This window comes from Mustelus asterias, chromosome 11 (genome assembly GCF_964213995.1).
Source record: "Mustelus asterias chromosome 11, sMusAst1.hap1.1, whole genome shotgun sequence".
NCBI classification, from domain to species: domain Eukaryota; kingdom Metazoa; phylum Chordata; class Chondrichthyes; order Carcharhiniformes; family Triakidae; genus Mustelus; species Mustelus asterias.
In genome coordinates this window covers 39,861,100-39,878,362 of record NC_135811.1, presented here as the reverse complement: position 1 = coordinate 39,878,362, position 17,263 = coordinate 39,861,100, and the positions used below count along the sequence as shown (strand labels likewise).

The window sequence follows — 17,263 nt, the reverse complement described above, 5'->3', positions numbered from 1 at the left end:
CTGGTATTTCATCCTATACTAAATTTCCCAATTTTTATTCCACCTTGACAACTTTGAAACTACACACCTAATTACTCTCACAAATCTTGTGCCATACAGTTTTTAAAAAGGGTCCATTTACTTAGAATTTTATCGTTTACCATGTACACCTTAAAATCTAAACAGATTTTATACAAACAATTAAAATGTATTAAATAATTCTATATATATAAAAAAATAAAGTAAAACAATAGAAAGGCACATGCATATTACTGCTTTAGCACACTTGAACTCGTTTTGGCACCAGGTCAAACTTAATGCTCAGAAGTGCTAAAATGAAGCGCATTTTAAATTGAATATGGCATTACCACTCATTTACATCTGTAATACAATGTTCCTACTTATATTTTCAAAGCATTTAAACATTCAATAAGTTAGAACACATTAGAAGCTGCAAGTATTAAGAATACCAATCCATGGACAGTAAATTCATTGCAACATTGATTTATACAGTTGTCTGTGCACTTCATGCAAAACATTACAGGATCCCTTGAAATTATTGCTTTCAATTTTGTTGGTTTCAATGACTTGTCAGAGTAATTTATCGTGAACATTCTTCCAAATTCATGCATTATACCTTCTTGTGCCAAAAAGCAATGCAAGCTAATTACATGGGACTTAATGAAAATATTCTACATGATATTGAAAAAGTATCCTGACAGAAATTTTAAGTAAATAGTTTCAAAAAACGATTTGATCTAAACTGAAATAAATTAAGAAACTGTACATCACAAATAAGCAAGCACCGCTTAAGCAGTTTCTGCACAGGAGCCTTGGGGAATGGGGGTGGGGGGGCAATAAAAGGACAAATATCAACAAACTTGTAGTAAAGGGGGAAGAAAGTAATATGTTGGCTGATCATGAACAAAAAACATGGGAAAAATGAACCAAAACTGTTGTTGAGGAATGAGAGAATGTGCTTTAAACACAACCTTAAATGGGAATTGGATGAAAATGCACTTAATTCCATGTTAAAGGAAACAATACAAACTTTGTTTAAAGAAAAGAGGATTGGAGTGGAAGGAGATTTGAAAATAATATCAAAGCTGATTTTCACCAAATATTTTGCATGAGAGGGGGAGAATGGAGAAAGGGAAAAAGCGTGAGCAAGCGGGTGCAGACAAGAATAAATGTACAAAGCAAAATGCTGGAATCTGAAAAACAGAAAATGCTGAAAATACTCAGATGTTTTGGCAGTATCTGTGGAGGGAGAAACAGATATAAAGTTTCAGGTCAATGACCTAGCATCAGAACTGAATTAATTCTGCTTCTCTCCAAAACATAAACGTACCTTTTGGGTGAACATTAGAACTTCGCTTTATTAAAGATGAGAGATTAGCTACCTTAAACTTGAGGGTGGACATATAGGACATTATTCCTACAATGCGATGAATAATGCGAAATGTATGATGAGGTATAGGATTACTGCTGATTCTCAGCAATGTCATAGCTCAGGGAAGCACTCATTAAATACAGTCATTTGCAGGAAGTGTAAGACAACTTATTTAACTATTCCACTTCCATTTAACTTGATTATCCAGATAAGCAAACCAAAAAAAGAGACTATAAAAATATAATTTCTTTTCATAATAATGGAGTTCAGTTCATTTTTTCATCTATCGCTTTTGTGAAATACATTGCAAATTAAATTGAATTTCTATCATACAATAATGTCACTTATTCTGCTGCCCAAAGGAAGTGTAACATGCACTACTCCATGTTAAACTCAATCACTTCAAGTTAGCTTTCCTAGTACACATTGCAAAAAGAATCACAAAACCACATTACATATCTTCAGATTTAAAAACACATTTTTCACGATTTGTTATTTTATTTAGTGGTTTATACACCAGGTGGTGTGGTTATAGATACACAGTCAGTGAGTAAATGTTATTATACAAGAAAGAAAATGTCCACTGACTCTGTTCAAAGCCCATTGAAGCGTCCAAGGCCAGGGCACTTGAGCCAAAAAGACTGAGACCAGAGGAGGAATGTTTACAGGCATAATCAAGCACAACTCATGTTTTGAAAGGCCAAAAATTACACAGCAAGGACAGCTTACACAGGCATTAACCGTGTTTCACTTTTGGTCTTTTATCATTATGGAAAGCTCAGACTTGATTAAGTAAATCAATATTGAAGAGAAGCCTTATATGACCAGTACTGTCCTTCCAGCCTGCTTCTGGTGGGTTTCTTGCATCTAGAGAAAACTATGCCGTGAAAAGTAATGTCCTGACTGAAGGCAGAAATGCACCACAGGTACATGTGAATAGGTCAATGCTTTCCTGTAGCTGTATCTGCATCAGATGTATTAATTTTGGAGAACAGATCTTTTCCTTCAAAGAAAAATTGCGAGGCTTATCTGTGCAAGAACAAGTCTCATCCTAAACAAAGCCAACTTTAATTTACTTTGTCCTGGAATATATACAAATTGTTAGTTGCGGCAACAGCTATGATGTTCTCTTTAGGATGCCAAGCTGTATGCAGAATCTTCTTATTGAAGTCCAGACTGTCAACACTAATTTCATCTTTCTTCCTTTTCCCACCTGTGCAAACTTTACGCGGTTTCAAGATAGCACGTGGCTTACTGCTTTCTCTGGATGCTTCAAGTGTGATGTCTCGCTTGGTGTTTCTATCAAACATCCGGAAGAAGTTGTTGTATGAACCCGTCATGATGGCACTGTTCATAAATTAAGAAATGCAAACTGAATCATCGGCTCAACACAAATATCCATAGCATTCAGAAAGTGAGACTGCAGAACTGCTTACTGATGTCAGGTATTATGCCAATTGTTGATGACATTATGGAAGGCTATGCCATTACTAATTCCCCTACATCATCCTACTGCCAAATCAGACAGTATACACGATCAGTGGAACACAGCCAAGATTAATAGAATTGCAATAAGCTGTAATTATGGATACTACAACTCGGTACATTTTCCCACATTTCTTTTATTTCTACTCAGCCTCATTTTTCATTTTTTGTGCATTTTCTTTTCCTGTCTATAGATTGAGACAGTAAGGAGTCTAACAACACCAGGTTAAAGTCCAACAGGTTTATTTGGTAGCAAACACCACTAGCTTTCGGAGCGCTGCTCCTTCGTCAGGGGAGTGGGAGTTCTGTTCACAAACAGGGCATATAAAGACACAAACTCAATTTACAGAATAATGATCTCCACATATAGATTGAGAGCCAACTTCATATTAATGGAGATACAGCCTTCCTATTTCTCTCCAAGAAATGTATCTATAATTTAATTATACAGCAGTTTAATTTGCCCTAAGTGGTAAGGCTAAGTGATAAGGATTTATAGTTATTTGGAGAGTAATGAATTGATAGGTGATAGTCAGCATGGTTTTGTGGCAGGTAGGTCGTGCCTTACTAACCTTATTGAGTTTTTTGAGAAAGTGACCAAGGAGGTGGATGGGGGCAAGGCAGTGGACGTGGTATATATGGATTTTAGTAAGGCGTTTGATAAGGTTCACCATGGTAGGCTTCTGCAGAAAATGCAGATGTATGGGATTGGGGGTGATCTAGGAAATTGGATCAGGAATTGGCTAGCGGATAGGAAACAGAGGGTGGTGGTTGATAGTAAATATTCATCATGGAGTGCGGTTACAAGTGGTGTACCTCAGGGATCTGTTTTGGGGCCACTGCTGTTTGTAATATTTATTAATGATCTGGATGAGGGTATAGTTGGGTGGATTAGCAAATTTGCTGATGACACCAAAGTCGGTGGTGTGGTAGACAGTGAGGAAGGGTGTCGTAGTTTGCAGGAAGACTTAGACAGGTTGCAAAGTTGGGCCGAGAGGTGGCGGATGGAGTTTAATGCGGAGAAGTGTGAGGTAATTCACTTTGGTAGGAATAACAGATGTGTTGAGTATAGGGCTAACGGGAGGACTTTGAATAGTGTGGAGGAGCAGAGGGATCTAGGTGTATGTGTGCATAGATCCCTGAAAGTTGGGAATCAAGTAGATAAGGTTGTTAAGAAGGCATATGGTGTCTTGGCGTTTATTGGTAGGGGGATTGAATTTAGGAGTCGTAGCGTTATGTTGCAACTGTACACAACTCTGGTGCGGCCGCACTTGGAGTACTGTGTGCAGTTCTGGTCCCCACATTACAGGAAGGATGTGGAGGCTTTGGAGAGGGTGCAGAGGAGGTTTACCAGGATGTTGCCTGGTATGGAGGGGAGATCCTATGAGGAGAGGCTGAGGGATTTGGGATTGTTTTCGCTGGAAAGGCGGCGGCTAAGAGGGGATCTTATTGAAACATATAAGATGATTAGAGGTTTAGATAGGGTGGATAGTGATAGCCTTTTTCCTCTGATGGAGAAATCCAGCACGAGGGGGCATGGCTTTAAATTGAGGGGGGGTAGTTATAGAACCGATGTCAGGGGTAGGTTCTTTACCCAGAGGGTGGTGAGGGATTGGAATGCCCTGCCAGCATCAGTAGTAAATGCGCCTAGTTTGGGGGCGTTTAAGAGATCCGTAGATAGGTTCATGGACGAAAAGAAATTGGTTTAGGTTGGAGGGTCACAGTTTTTTTTTAACTGGTCGGTGCAACATCGTGGGCCGAAGGGCCTGTTCTGCGCTGTAATGTTCTATGTTCTATGTTCTATGTTCTATAACCAAAACTAATCTCCGTGCCAGGCTGAGGTGTGAAAATAGAAGGCTGCATTAGTTGAAAAGGGGTCTGTTGGTAAGCTGATCAATTTTCTGAAAAATTGAACTGGTCACAACGTGGCTTGTATGAGTGATATTAATCTGCAATTTCACCGGCTGACCAAGCATATACTGAACTGTTTAAAAAAAGGGCTAAAGACAAGAAAATACACTAAAATTTGGCTACCACAAGTCACCTGACATCCTGCAGGATGACCAGCTTCTGGATAAGTTGCACTGTGAATTGCAATTCAGACATGGCATAACACCTTCTCTGGAATTTCACACCGAGGACGTCAAGGGTCAGTTCAAAAGGCATTTACTGAAATGTGCTGGACATGGTATTTGCATTTCTATAAGACCACAGCTCCACCAGAAGCAGAAAGTCTCTTAGAATAATAGTTTATACTTTCTATCTCATCAAGTTACATAATGGCTCATTCAGCACGCTAATGGCTGGGACATTTACAGAATCTACTCACCTCCCCCTAACCCTCCAGGCCATGAAACTAAAGAAACCATTGATTCACACATCAGATAAACAAACTCCTTCTGAAATCGTTATAGGGGAGGGTCATGTGACTGAGATAACCATTTTAAAATCTCTAATAGAAGCAGCTAAATCCAGAAGTAGTGAATAGTCTGGAAAATCTGCTACTGGAGCAATAAGGAGCTCCTTTCTCTCCTCTCCTGAGCAAAGGCAGTATATCTCTCAGTTTAAAAATCCAGCACAGAAATAGTGACTTTTCCCTCGAAAGCAACCTCAAGTGGGTGCAAAACACATCAACCCCTGGAAGAGACAGATTACAAATTTAAAAATAATTTGTTTGTGGCAGTTGCAATCACATGGGCTTCAACTCAACTTCTGGAATCTAAAGGAACTTGGAAACATGTCTGCTGCAGCCATAGTGATGATGTGGAGATGCCGGCGTTGGACTGGGGTAAACACAGTAAGGAGTCTGACAACACCAGGTTAAAGTCCAACAGGTTTATTTGGTAGCAAATGCCACTAGCACCCATAGTGACCAGCCAAAGACTCAAAGTGACCTCTCAACCTTTTCATCTTTTAGCACTGAATTTTAATTTGGATAGGAAAGTAACTGTCTACAGTATAACTTGTAAATTTTTTATATGCTTGTATGTGAATGTGGATTGTGATAATTTAAGTAGGCATTTAGCTTCATAAATATTTTGTTATTTCTATTTGCGAGGGGTTTTAACTCAATAAAACTCACTTTTTGTGCTAAGTCTCAAGAAAGCCTGTCAAACTTATTTCTTGATGTGGAGATGCCGGCGTTGGACTGGGGTAAACACAGTAAGAAGTTTAACAACACCAGGTTAAAGTCCAACAGGTTTATTTGGTAGCAAAAGCCACACAAGCTTTCGGAGCTGCAAGCCCCTTCTTCAGGTGAGTGGGAATTCTGTTCACAAACAGAGCATATAAAGACACAAACTCAATTTACATGAATAATGGTTGGAATGCGAATACTTACAACTAATCAAGTCTTTAAGAAACAAAACAGCATGAGTGGAGAGAGCATCAAGACAGGCTAAAAAGATGTGTATTGTCTCCAGACAAGACAGCCAGTGAAACTCTGTGGGGGTTACAAATAGTGGGACATGAACCCAATATCCCGGTTGAGGCCGTCCTCGTGTGTGCGGAACTTGGCTATCAGTTTCTGCTCAGCGACTCTGCGCCGTCGTGTGTCGCGAAGGCCGCCTTGGAGAACGCTTACCCGAATATCAGAGGCCGAATGCCCGTGACCGCTGAAGTGCTCCCCAACAGGAAGAGAACAGTCTTGCCTGGTGATTGTCGAGCGGTGTTCGTTCATCCGTTGTCGCAGCGTCTGCATAGTTTCCCCAATGTACCATGCCTCGGGACATCCTTTCTTGCAGCGTATCAGGTAGACAACGTTGGCCGAGTTGCAAGAGTATGTACCGTGTACCTGGTGGATGGTGTTCTCACGTGAGATGATGGCATCTGTGTCGATGATCCGGCACGTCTTGCAGAGGTTGCTGTGGCAGGGTTGTGTGGTGTCATGGTCACTGTTCTCCTGAAGGCTGGGTAGTTTGCTGCGGACAATGGTCTGTTTGAGGTTGTGCGGTTGTTTGAAGGCAAGAAGTGGGGCTGTGGGGATGGCCTTGGCGAGATGTTCGTCTTCATCAATGACATGTTGAAGGCTCCGGAGGAGATGCCGTAGCTTCTCCGCTCCGGGGAAGTACTGGACAACGAAGGGTACTCTGTCCACTGTGTCCCGTGTTTGTCTTCTGAGGAGGTCGGTGCGGTTTTTCGCTGTGGCGCGTTGGAACTGTTGATCAATGAGTCGAGAGCCATATCCTGTTCTTATGAGGGCCTCTTTCAGCGTCTGGAGGTGTCTGTTGCGATCCTCCTCATCCGAGCAGATCCTGTGTATACGGAGGGCTTGTCCGTAGGGGATGGCTTCTTTAACGTGTTTAGGGTGGAAGCTGGAGAAGTGGAGCATCGTGAGGTTATCCGTGGGCTTGCGGTACAGTGAGGTGCTGAGGTGACCGTCCTTAATGGAGATGCGTGTGTCCAAGAATGCAACCGATTCCGGAGAGTAGTCTATGGTGAGTCTGATGGTGGGATGGAACTTGTTGATGTCATCATAGAGTTGTTTCAGTGATTGTTCACAGGAGGGCATCCTGAAACCCATTGTACAAAGAACCCCCAGCTTTTGTCGCGACACGACGGACTTCCTACAGAAACCCGGCATCTCATCCGCTTCATCCTGGACCACAATATCTTCACCTTCAACAACCCGTTCTTCATCCAGACACACGGAACAGCCATGGGGACCAAATTCGCACCTCAATATGCCAACATCTTCATGCACAGGTTCGAACAAGACTTCTTCACAGCACGGGACCTTCAACCGATGCTATACACTAGATACATCGATTACATTTTCTTCCTTTGGACTCATGGTGACATGTCATTGATGAAGACGAACATCTCGCCAAGGCCATCCCCACAGCCCCACTTCTTGCCTTCAAACAACCGCACAACCTCAAACAGACCATTGTCCGCAGCAAACTACCCAGCCTTCAGGAGAACAGTGACCATGACACCACACAACCCTGCCACAGCAACCTCTGCAAGACGTGCCGGATCATCGACACAGATGCCATCATCTCACGTGAGAACACCATCCACCAGGTACACGGTACATACTCTTGCAACTCGGCCAACGTTGTCTACCTGATACGCTGCAAGAAAGGATGTCCCGAGGCATGATACATTGGGGAAACTATGCAGACGCTGCGACAACGGATGAACGAACACCGCTCGACAATCACCAGGCAAGACTGTTCTCTTCCTGTTGGGGAGCACTTCAGCGGTCACGGGCATTCGGCCTCTGATATTCGGGTAAGCGTTCTCCAAGGCGGCCTTCGCGACACACGACGGCGCAGAGTCGCTGAGCAGAAACTGATAGCCAAGTTCCGCACACACGAGGACGGCCTCAACCGGGATATTGGGTTCATGTCCCACTATTTGTAACCCCCACAGAGTTTCACTGGCTGTCTTGTCTGGAGACAATACACATCTTTTTAGCCTGTCTTGATGCTCTCTCCACTCATGCTGTTTTGTTTCTTAAAGACTTGATTAGTTGTAAGTATTCGCATTCCAACCATTATTCATGTAAATTGAGTTTGTGTCTTTATATGTTCTGTTTGTGAACAGAATTCCCACTCACCTGAAGAAGGGGCTTGCAGCTCCGAAAGCTTGTGTGGCTTTTGCTACCAAATAAACCTGTTGGACTTTAACCTGGTGTTGTTAAACTTCTTACTAAACTTATTTCTTTACAGTCAGTATGTAAATGGTTAAACACAGACAGAGTAAAATTGCTTCATCCTTCTAAATCTACAAGAAAAACTTATGGTATGGACTTGGAAGCCATGTTAGGGCAGCTATATGTACACAAGTGGTTGTGACAAGCTACAAAAATTATATACATATGCACTATTTTATACTCTAGAAAAGCAAAACAGTGAAAGTACATGCATGGAAGAAAAGTCAACAGAAAAAAGGTGATGGGCATGGTCTTAAAAGGCAACAAAATGAGACCACTTGTTCAAAATGGCAGCATGAAGGAAGTAGGTTTCTTTACAGGACCATGCCCCTAGGTAATTCTGTCCCCATGAACGAAGGCAAATAAGACTTAAATTAGAAATAGCAAAGAATATTAATTTAACTACAAAAGCTTACATCTCCACCACAACATTGCACCACAATTTTGTAACCAGTTCGAAGTCAGATTTTATTCTACAGATTCAAGAATGATCTGTCACACATTTCGAATACTTCACATGCAAATTAATTTTTGATTTAGTAACTTGTGCAAGTAAGCAGAAGTTTAATATTTCAGCCAAGTGCAAGATCTTCAGACAGCAAGGCATCCCACAGATTCTACAGCAAGTCCTAACTTAAAGTTGTGGTAGTGTTCAAGTGAAACAAGTTGAAATACTGCACTGTACATTCCTAGTGAGAATAACTTGCAAAATAAAATCACTGAATATATCAGAAATACTACATAAATGGTGGAGATGACCCAAAACCAGAAATGGTAACACAAATCCAAAAGAAAAAAAGCCCCAAAGAATAAATGATATTAAAACAAAACAATACAGTGCCAAGCGAAGCGATGCTATTGAATTATCAGCTCAAGTCCTGGAATGGGATTTGTATCCATGCAAGATTTTTATCAAGCCAACAGTGAACACCAATACATCAATGACAACAGTGCATCAATGTGTAACAGTTTACCTGTCTGAACCATTCCAGCAGCACTCAAACTTGTCAAAAATGCAGTCATTCTCATACAAGGAACATAGTTTGCTCCGGAGATATTCATGCACCTGGAAAGTAGAAACATCAAAAATATAATAAAGGACGGTCCAAGGAACAGAACTGTAAATAATGATTTGAATAGTGCTGAGGAGATAAGTCGTCTAAGTTCTGTCTTGTATTCATCAGGGCAAGAATACCAAATTTCAAATGCTCACAACAATTTACACCATACAAGAAAATGCTGCTGATTGGTTGGCAAGGTGACCAATTAGCCGAGGCATTGCCATGGAGAAAGCAACAGAAATTATAAGTGCCCCTGCTTCTGGGTAATTCTAAAAATGCACATGGCTTGTGCTTACAGAGTCTATGCTTCTACTGACCGCAAGTAAACCATGCTACGAGCTAGGTATCCAGAAGCTTTATGGCAATGCCTCAGCGAATCACAAGTTGAGTTGCTAACCAATCAGTGCCCACTTTCTCCTGTGGTATAAATTGTTGTGAATGTTTGATATCTGGCATTCTTCCTTGTCCTGATGAGTGCAAGACAAAAAGCTTCAACAAGACACTTTTTTGCAATAATGAATGATTTCAAAGTAAAAGAACAAGGCAATATCAAACAAGTAACTTGCCTGGTATGTTTCTAGTGGTCTGGTTTCCATATTAACATCCCACACCTTAACAGACAAATAGTCTCGTGTCATCATGTACCGACCATTGTGGCTGAACTTCACATCAGAAATTGAGGAGATGATTTCAGAGAAAAATGATCTACTGCTTGGATCTTCTGGTTCTTCAAAAACTAGAAGTGGAAGTAAAAGTTAGAAATCAACATTTTTTTCCTATTTAATTATTTGTGTTGCAGACAAACAGCAAACAAAAGGATTGGGAGGGGGGTGGAGAGAAAGGTGGGAAAGAAGGATAATCAAAAGAAATATTACTCAAGAGGGTCAATGCTGGGCAAACTTACCAGTTATTTTCATTTAAAAGGACATCTCAAAGTCATGCATGATAGTAAGGTACACAAGAATGCGATACGAACACTATTGGGCTCCAATGTTTAGCAAGATCTTGGCTGATCTTCCACCATAGCACTACTTTCCTGCACTGTCACCATATCACTTTTCTTCTAGTGTCCAAAAATGTATTGATTTTCCTAAATCCCAGAGAGTATTGGTCCATTCAAATCAAATTTCTCTTCATAGGATAACCCTCATCCCAGGAATCAATCTAGTGAACCTTTGTTACACTCCTCTAAGGCAAGTACATCCTTCCTTAGCAAAGGAAACCACTATATAGTAGCTCACTAACTGGTACAGCCCAAGTTAGCCAGTAGGAATGTGAACTAAATTGGAGATTAAAGTGAGAAATTTCTGACACACGCAGCAACAGACTGTTGTCTTCCCAATGGTGATCTGAAGTTCTACCAGGTATCTCCGTACGTTGGCAGGAGAGTCCCATTTTCCCCTCACAAAAGGAGGGTGTAGGTACAATGTTAGCATTTGATATTCTCACTCGTTACTCAAGCATCCTTTCAGACCAAGAAATACCCACACAAGCACAGACAGAGAGATGAGTTGTCAAAAAAAGCATTTTGCATGGTGATTTACCTACCATAATATATTTTCCCTTTCTGCAAGTTAGAGAACAGAAATAATATGAAGCCAATTAGATCCTTTTTTATTCTGGTTGCAGGACAGGGAGTGCAAGAGTGTGCTGCCCACAGCACATTAAGCAAAATCTCGTGATCAGCAAATCTTCATCACATCCTCCCAAATCAGCAATGTTTCTGGGTCCACTCTCCTTCCTGACTGAATGTTGGACTGACTCAAGTCACCAAAACATTGTGTGCCAGATTGGAGCGGGTGGGGGGGGGTCTATTGGCCACAGACACAAAGGACGATTTAATGTACTGTATTTTACCTATAATGAGTGCAACAATTCTAATGACAGCTGCAGCAGAAGCCTCAAGTTCGGTTATAGAATGTGCATTCCCCTGAAATTTCCAGATGTGCAGATCAGCAATACCTTCACAGATCTTAATGGTGTTATCAAACAGGCCAATGTATGTGGTCAGCTAGTGTCCAGCAAGAACATGACTGCTGTTGACACAAATTAGGATGTTGCACAAAACTTACATTATCCAATCAAAAATTAAATCAAGTCTGGACATTACTCTAGATGAAGTACATGATCTGTACATCTAATGTAAATGTCATTTGATAGCATAGAATTTGAATATTGCTGAAAAAAGACATTTTGCCAATTGCAAGAATGCCAATGTTAGGGGAAAATCAATTTTAAAGTTAAAAGTTCATTTATTAGTCACAAGGCTTACATTAACACTGCAATGAAGTTAGTGAAATTTCCCTAGTCACCACAATCCGGTGCCTATTCGGGTCAATGCATGTCTTTCAGAATGTGGGAGGAAACCGGAGCACCCGAAGGAAACCCACACAGATACGGGGAGAACTTGCAAACTCCACGGAGACAGTGACCCAAGCCGGGAATCGAACCCAGGTCCCTGGCGCTGAGAGGCAACAGTGCTACCCACTGTGCCATCTATACTATACAAGAGGCTGCTGATTCATTGGCAAGTGGACTCTGATTGGGAGAAACATGGCTATGGAGAATACACCAGTTGATGGTGACTGACAGTTAACTGCCAAGCATTTTGAAATTTAAACCAGGCAGATTGACTCAGAATGGTCAAGGCGTTGTCTGGTGGAATAAACATGTCTTCAAAGAACAGACCCGCCACTATTGTGCAAGTCAGTATTGATTGACCTTATGAACTTGCCAACTTCAGCAACTGAGTTCTGTTTTAATTACACCGTGCATGCCCAAATATTTGGTGCTACTATGGGATTCCCTCTAGGCTTAGTTCCTACAATTATCTTTGTTTGGTTTCATGAGAAACATGTCTTTGATGGAATGATACTCAACCTCCTACCCTTGCATATTTCTGATATGCGGATGATATGTTTGCCATAGTTAATGGCCTCCATCCTGCGCTCAAATGTATCTTTGAAGTGAGCAGCCCAATTAACACCCTTTCCTTGATGTACTAGTTGAGAAATCCACCAGGGGGTGCTCCACCATGGTCTACTGCAAGCCTACCTTGATTGGTCACTACACACGTTGGGATTGGCCTTAGTGGCAACCTTGTAAATAAGATCCAAGCCATTTGCTCCCTTGCAAGTTTGATGCTGAAATAGGGCACATCAAAGACATCCTGCAAAATAATGGCTACCTTAATCAGGTCATCTTGCGTGGTTATATTTTTAGGCCATAAAAAGTGCCCCGTCTACCTCAAAATTACCTTAGAAGGGCAAGGTATCTTGAAAATTTGAACAGGTGAAGTTAGCTCGTTCATACTGCTACTATGCAGTAGCAACACAAGTGGTATTCGCCACTAACTGGATGCTGTCAAGCCAAAAAGATGTTATGCTTAGGAGAGTAGGGCCTCTTAAGGATCGACAAGGTCATCTATATGCGGATCCACAAGAGATGGGCGAGATCCTAAATGAATATTTCTCATCAGTATTTACTGTTGAGAAAAGCATGGATGTTAGGGAACTTGGGAAAATAAATAGTGATGTCTTGAGGCGTGTACATATTACAGAGGTGGTGGTGCTGGAAGTCTTAAAACGCACCAAGGTAGATAAATCCCCGGGACCTGATGAAGTGTATCCCAGGACATTGCGGGAGGCTAGGGAGGAAATTGCGGATCCCCTAGCCGAATATTTGAATCATCGATTGTCACGGGTGAGGTGCCTGAAGATTGGAGAGTGGCAAATGTTGTGCCTTTGTTTAAAAAGGGCTGCAGGGAAAAGCCTGGGAACTACAGGCCAGTGAGCCTCACATCCGTGATGAGTAAATTATTGGAAGGTATTTTGAGAGACAGGATCTACAAGCATTTAGAGACGCAAGTGCTGATTAGGGACAGTCAGCATGGCTTTGAGAGTGGAAAATCATGTCTCACAAATTTGATTTGAGTTTTTTGAAGGGGTAACCAAGAAGGTAGATGAGGGCAGTGCAGTTGATGATGTCTACATGGACTTTAGCAAGACCTTTGACAAGGTACCGCATGGTAGGTTGTTGCACAAGGTTAAATCTCGCAGGATCCAGGGCGAGGTATCTAAATGGATACAAAATTGGCTTCTTGACAGAAGCCAGAGGGTGGTTGTAGAGAATTGTTTTTCAAACTGGAGGCCTGTGACCAGCAGTGTGTCTCAGGGATCAGTGCTGGGCCCACTGTTATTTGTCATTTATATTAATGATTTGAATGTGAATATAAGGGGCATGGTTAGTAAGTTTGCAGATGACACTAAGATTGGTGGCATCGTGGACAGTGAAGAAAGGTATCTCCAATTGCAACAGGATCTTGATCAATTGGGCCAGTGGGCTGACGAATTGTAGATGGAGTTTAATTTAGACAAATGCGAGGTGACGCATTTTGGCAGATTGAACCAGGGCAGCACTTACTCAGTTAATAGTAGGGTGTTAGGGAGAACTGCAGAACAAAGATCTAGGGGTACATGTTCATAGCTCCTTGAAAGTGGAGTCACAGGTGGAAAAGTGGTGAAGGCAGCATTCGGCATGCTTGGTTTCATCGGTCAGAACACTGAATACAGGAGTTGGAATGTCTTGTTGAAGTTGTGTAAGACATTGGTAAGGCCACACTTGGAATAGTGTGTGCAATTCTGGTCACCCTATTATAGAAAGGATATTATTAAACTAGAAAGAGTGCAGAAAAGATTTACTAGGATGCTACTGGAACTTGATGGATTGAGTTACAAGGAGAGGCTGGATAGACTGGCACTTTTTTCTCTGGCACGTACGAGGCTGAGGGGTGATCTTATAGAGGTCTATAAAATAATGAGGGACACAGATTAGCTAGAGAGTCAATATCTTTTCCCAAAGGTAGGGGAGTCTAAAACTAGAGGGCAAAGGTTTAAGGTGAGAGGGGAGAGATACAAAAGTGTCCAGAGGGGCAATGTTTTCACACAGAGGGTGGCGAATGTCTGGAACAAGCTGCCAGAGGTAGTAGTAGAGGCGGGTACAATTTTGTCTTTTAAAAAGCATTTAGATAGTTCCATGGGTACGATGGGTATAGAGGGATATGGGCCAAATGCGGGCAATTGGGATTAGCTTGGGGTTTAAAAAAAAAAAGAGTGGCATGGACAAGTTGGGCCGAAGGGCCTGTTTCCATGCTGTAAACCTCTATGACTCTATGCTCATCACACAAATTAGGAAGTGGTTTATGAACTTCTGTGCCAGTGATAATAGGCATGTAGTATGTATATCCCAGACTTGTGAATCGCAAACAGTATGTCCCTTCCACTATTTGCAGCAGGCAAAGTACGGACCGTACCCAATCAGCCTGTACTTACAAAATTCGCCATGGTAAAACCTTTGCCAGAATCCAATTGCCAATAAACCAGCACCCACTTCTCATACGGTATAAAGTGGTTTCCCCTAACATTGCTATTCTTGTGATAATCTTGATGAGTGCAAGACAAAAAGCTTCTATAAAATGTTTCTTTTCAGAAATATACATCTTGTATAATAAAAGCCAAAATACTGTAGATGTTGGAAATTTGAAATAAAAACAGAAAATGCTGGAAAAACTCAGCAGGTCTGGCATCTGTGGAGAGAGAAACAGTTATGTTTACAGTCTGTATGACTTATTGAACTGAAGAGCATAGAAAAGGGCAGCACGGTGGCTAGCATGACTGCCTCACAGCACCAGGGACCCAGGTTTGATTCCAGCCTCGAGTGATTGTGTGGAGTCTGCACGTTCTCCCAGTGTCTGCGTGGGTTTCCTCCATGTGTGCCAGTTTCCTCCCACAGTCCAAAGATGTGCAGGTTAGGTGGATTAGCCATGCTAAATTCTCCCTCAGTGCACCCAAACAAGCGCTGGAGTGTGGCAACTGGAGGATTTTCACTGCAACTTCATTTCAGTAAGCCTACTTCTGACACTAATAAACAAAGTTTAAACCTATACAGTTTACTAGGTTGATAGTGAATACTCACATTTCGAATGTTTGTCGCACAGAGCCCCAGCACGCATATCACACAGTCGGATAGTTCCCTTACTGCTACTATAGGCAAATACATTACACTGATGTGGATGACATTCTGCTGCTGTAATAACTTCTGTCAGTTCTTCCATGTTGGCAGGTTTAATATCTACAATGTCTTTAGCAATGTTTAAGGAAAAGTTTATATTTAGATGAGGAAACATGTATATTTAAAAAGTTTAGACATATTCAAAATAAGCCATATAGATGTATGAACTACATCTTCAAAAAACTCTAAATTAGAAGCAGGCTATTTCAGAAGGAGCAAAATAACCAAAATCCTCAACAGCATTAATCATACTCAATATGTTCAGAAGATAACAAAACAAAGAATGTCTATGCACACTGCTGGCAAGAGTAAAATTAAAAATTAGGGATAAATTAAAATGGTCCTCCATGCATCCATATAACATCTACAGAAAAAATGTAGAGAATAACGACATGTTGTTTGAACGAAGTATGTGTAACATAGGAAACATCAAACATTATTTTGCCCAAAACTCATCTTTTACATCTGTCCTCAAGAGTGGCACATGGAATTGCCCATAATACCCAAGTCTAATCAGTTAGGAAGTTTTAGCATGATTGCCTTGCTTTTATATTCTATTTGCTTATTTTTAAACGCAAGTAACGCATATTCTTTTTTAAAAATCACCTTCAATGGCAATAATATTAACAAAACAGAAAGAAGAATTTACAAGGGAGGAAACACAATTAAAGGAAACCATTTCAGTGAAAATAATGTCCAGATGCATCACTAACCTCCAAATTGGATAATTGTATATTTAGTAAGTATAGATAATACCAAATCAGTCATCACAATATACCGCAAAAGGAATATTTTACAAAAGGATACTAAAACTTCTATCTGTGATTTCTAAATGCCAAAGGTTAATTCTAAGATCATCTGCGGAAAGGTAGGTTTCATAGTCACTATTTACTGAAATGGAGTTAATGTGATATGTGTGCGCATTTGAAAATATTCTTCGGGGGCTTGCTTCTACCATCAAGTCCATAGGTTTCAATACTGGCACCTATTAAGAAAAAATTTTTTAGATAATTAAATATTTCTACTCACCCAGCTACTTCAAATTTTAAGTCAGAATTTTCAAAGCATCCAAAAATTTACTATCATCTTGTCCAGTAATATTGCCCTCAATTTTGCTCATCTTGTAAATTCAGGAATTATTTTCTGGAGTACCACAAGTAAAAATCCATGCTACTCTAACCATCACCTCTTGACATTCAATGGTGTTACCATCCCTGAATTCCCCCACTCTCAACATCCTTGGAGTTACCACTGACCAGAAACTCAACTGGACTCACCACATAGACAGTGGCTACAACAGCAGATCACAGGCGAGGAACACTGGTGAGTAACTCATCACCTGACTCCCCAAAGACTGTCCACCATCTATAAGGCACAAGTTAGGAGTGTGATGGAATATCCCCACTTGCCTGGATGGGTACAGCTCCAACAACACTCAAGAAGCTTGACACCATCCAGGACAAAGCAGGCCACTTGATTGGCACCACATCCACTCCCTCTACCACCGACGCTCAGTAGCAGCAGTGCGTACAATCTACAAGATGCACTGCAGCAATTCACCAAAGATCCTTAGACAGCACCTTCCAAACCCACGACCACTTCCTTCTAGAAGGACAT

At 41.2% G+C, this 17,263-nt stretch overlaps 1 protein-coding gene across 1 annotated transcript in view; it reads right to left on the bottom strand.

Moving 5' to 3' along the window:
* Positions 1-1,624: 1,624 nt before the first annotated feature.
* ppp2r2d (protein phosphatase 2, regulatory subunit B, delta) overlaps positions 1,625-17,263 on the bottom strand; it is a 76,880-nt gene continuing 61,241 nt past the window's right edge. Inside the window, exons 6-10 of the mRNA XM_078223466.1 lie at positions 16,454-16,631; positions 15,551-15,715; positions 10,144-10,313; positions 9,491-9,582; positions 1,625-2,719 (exon numbers count right to left, since the gene is read on the bottom strand). Coding sequence (XP_078079592.1) covers positions 2,440-2,719; positions 9,491-9,582; positions 10,144-10,313; positions 15,551-15,715; positions 16,454-16,631 — 885 coding nt within the window. The 3' untranslated portion in view covers positions 1,625-2,439. The remainder of the gene's footprint in view (positions 2,720-9,490; positions 9,583-10,143; positions 10,314-15,550; positions 15,716-16,453; positions 16,632-17,263) is intronic.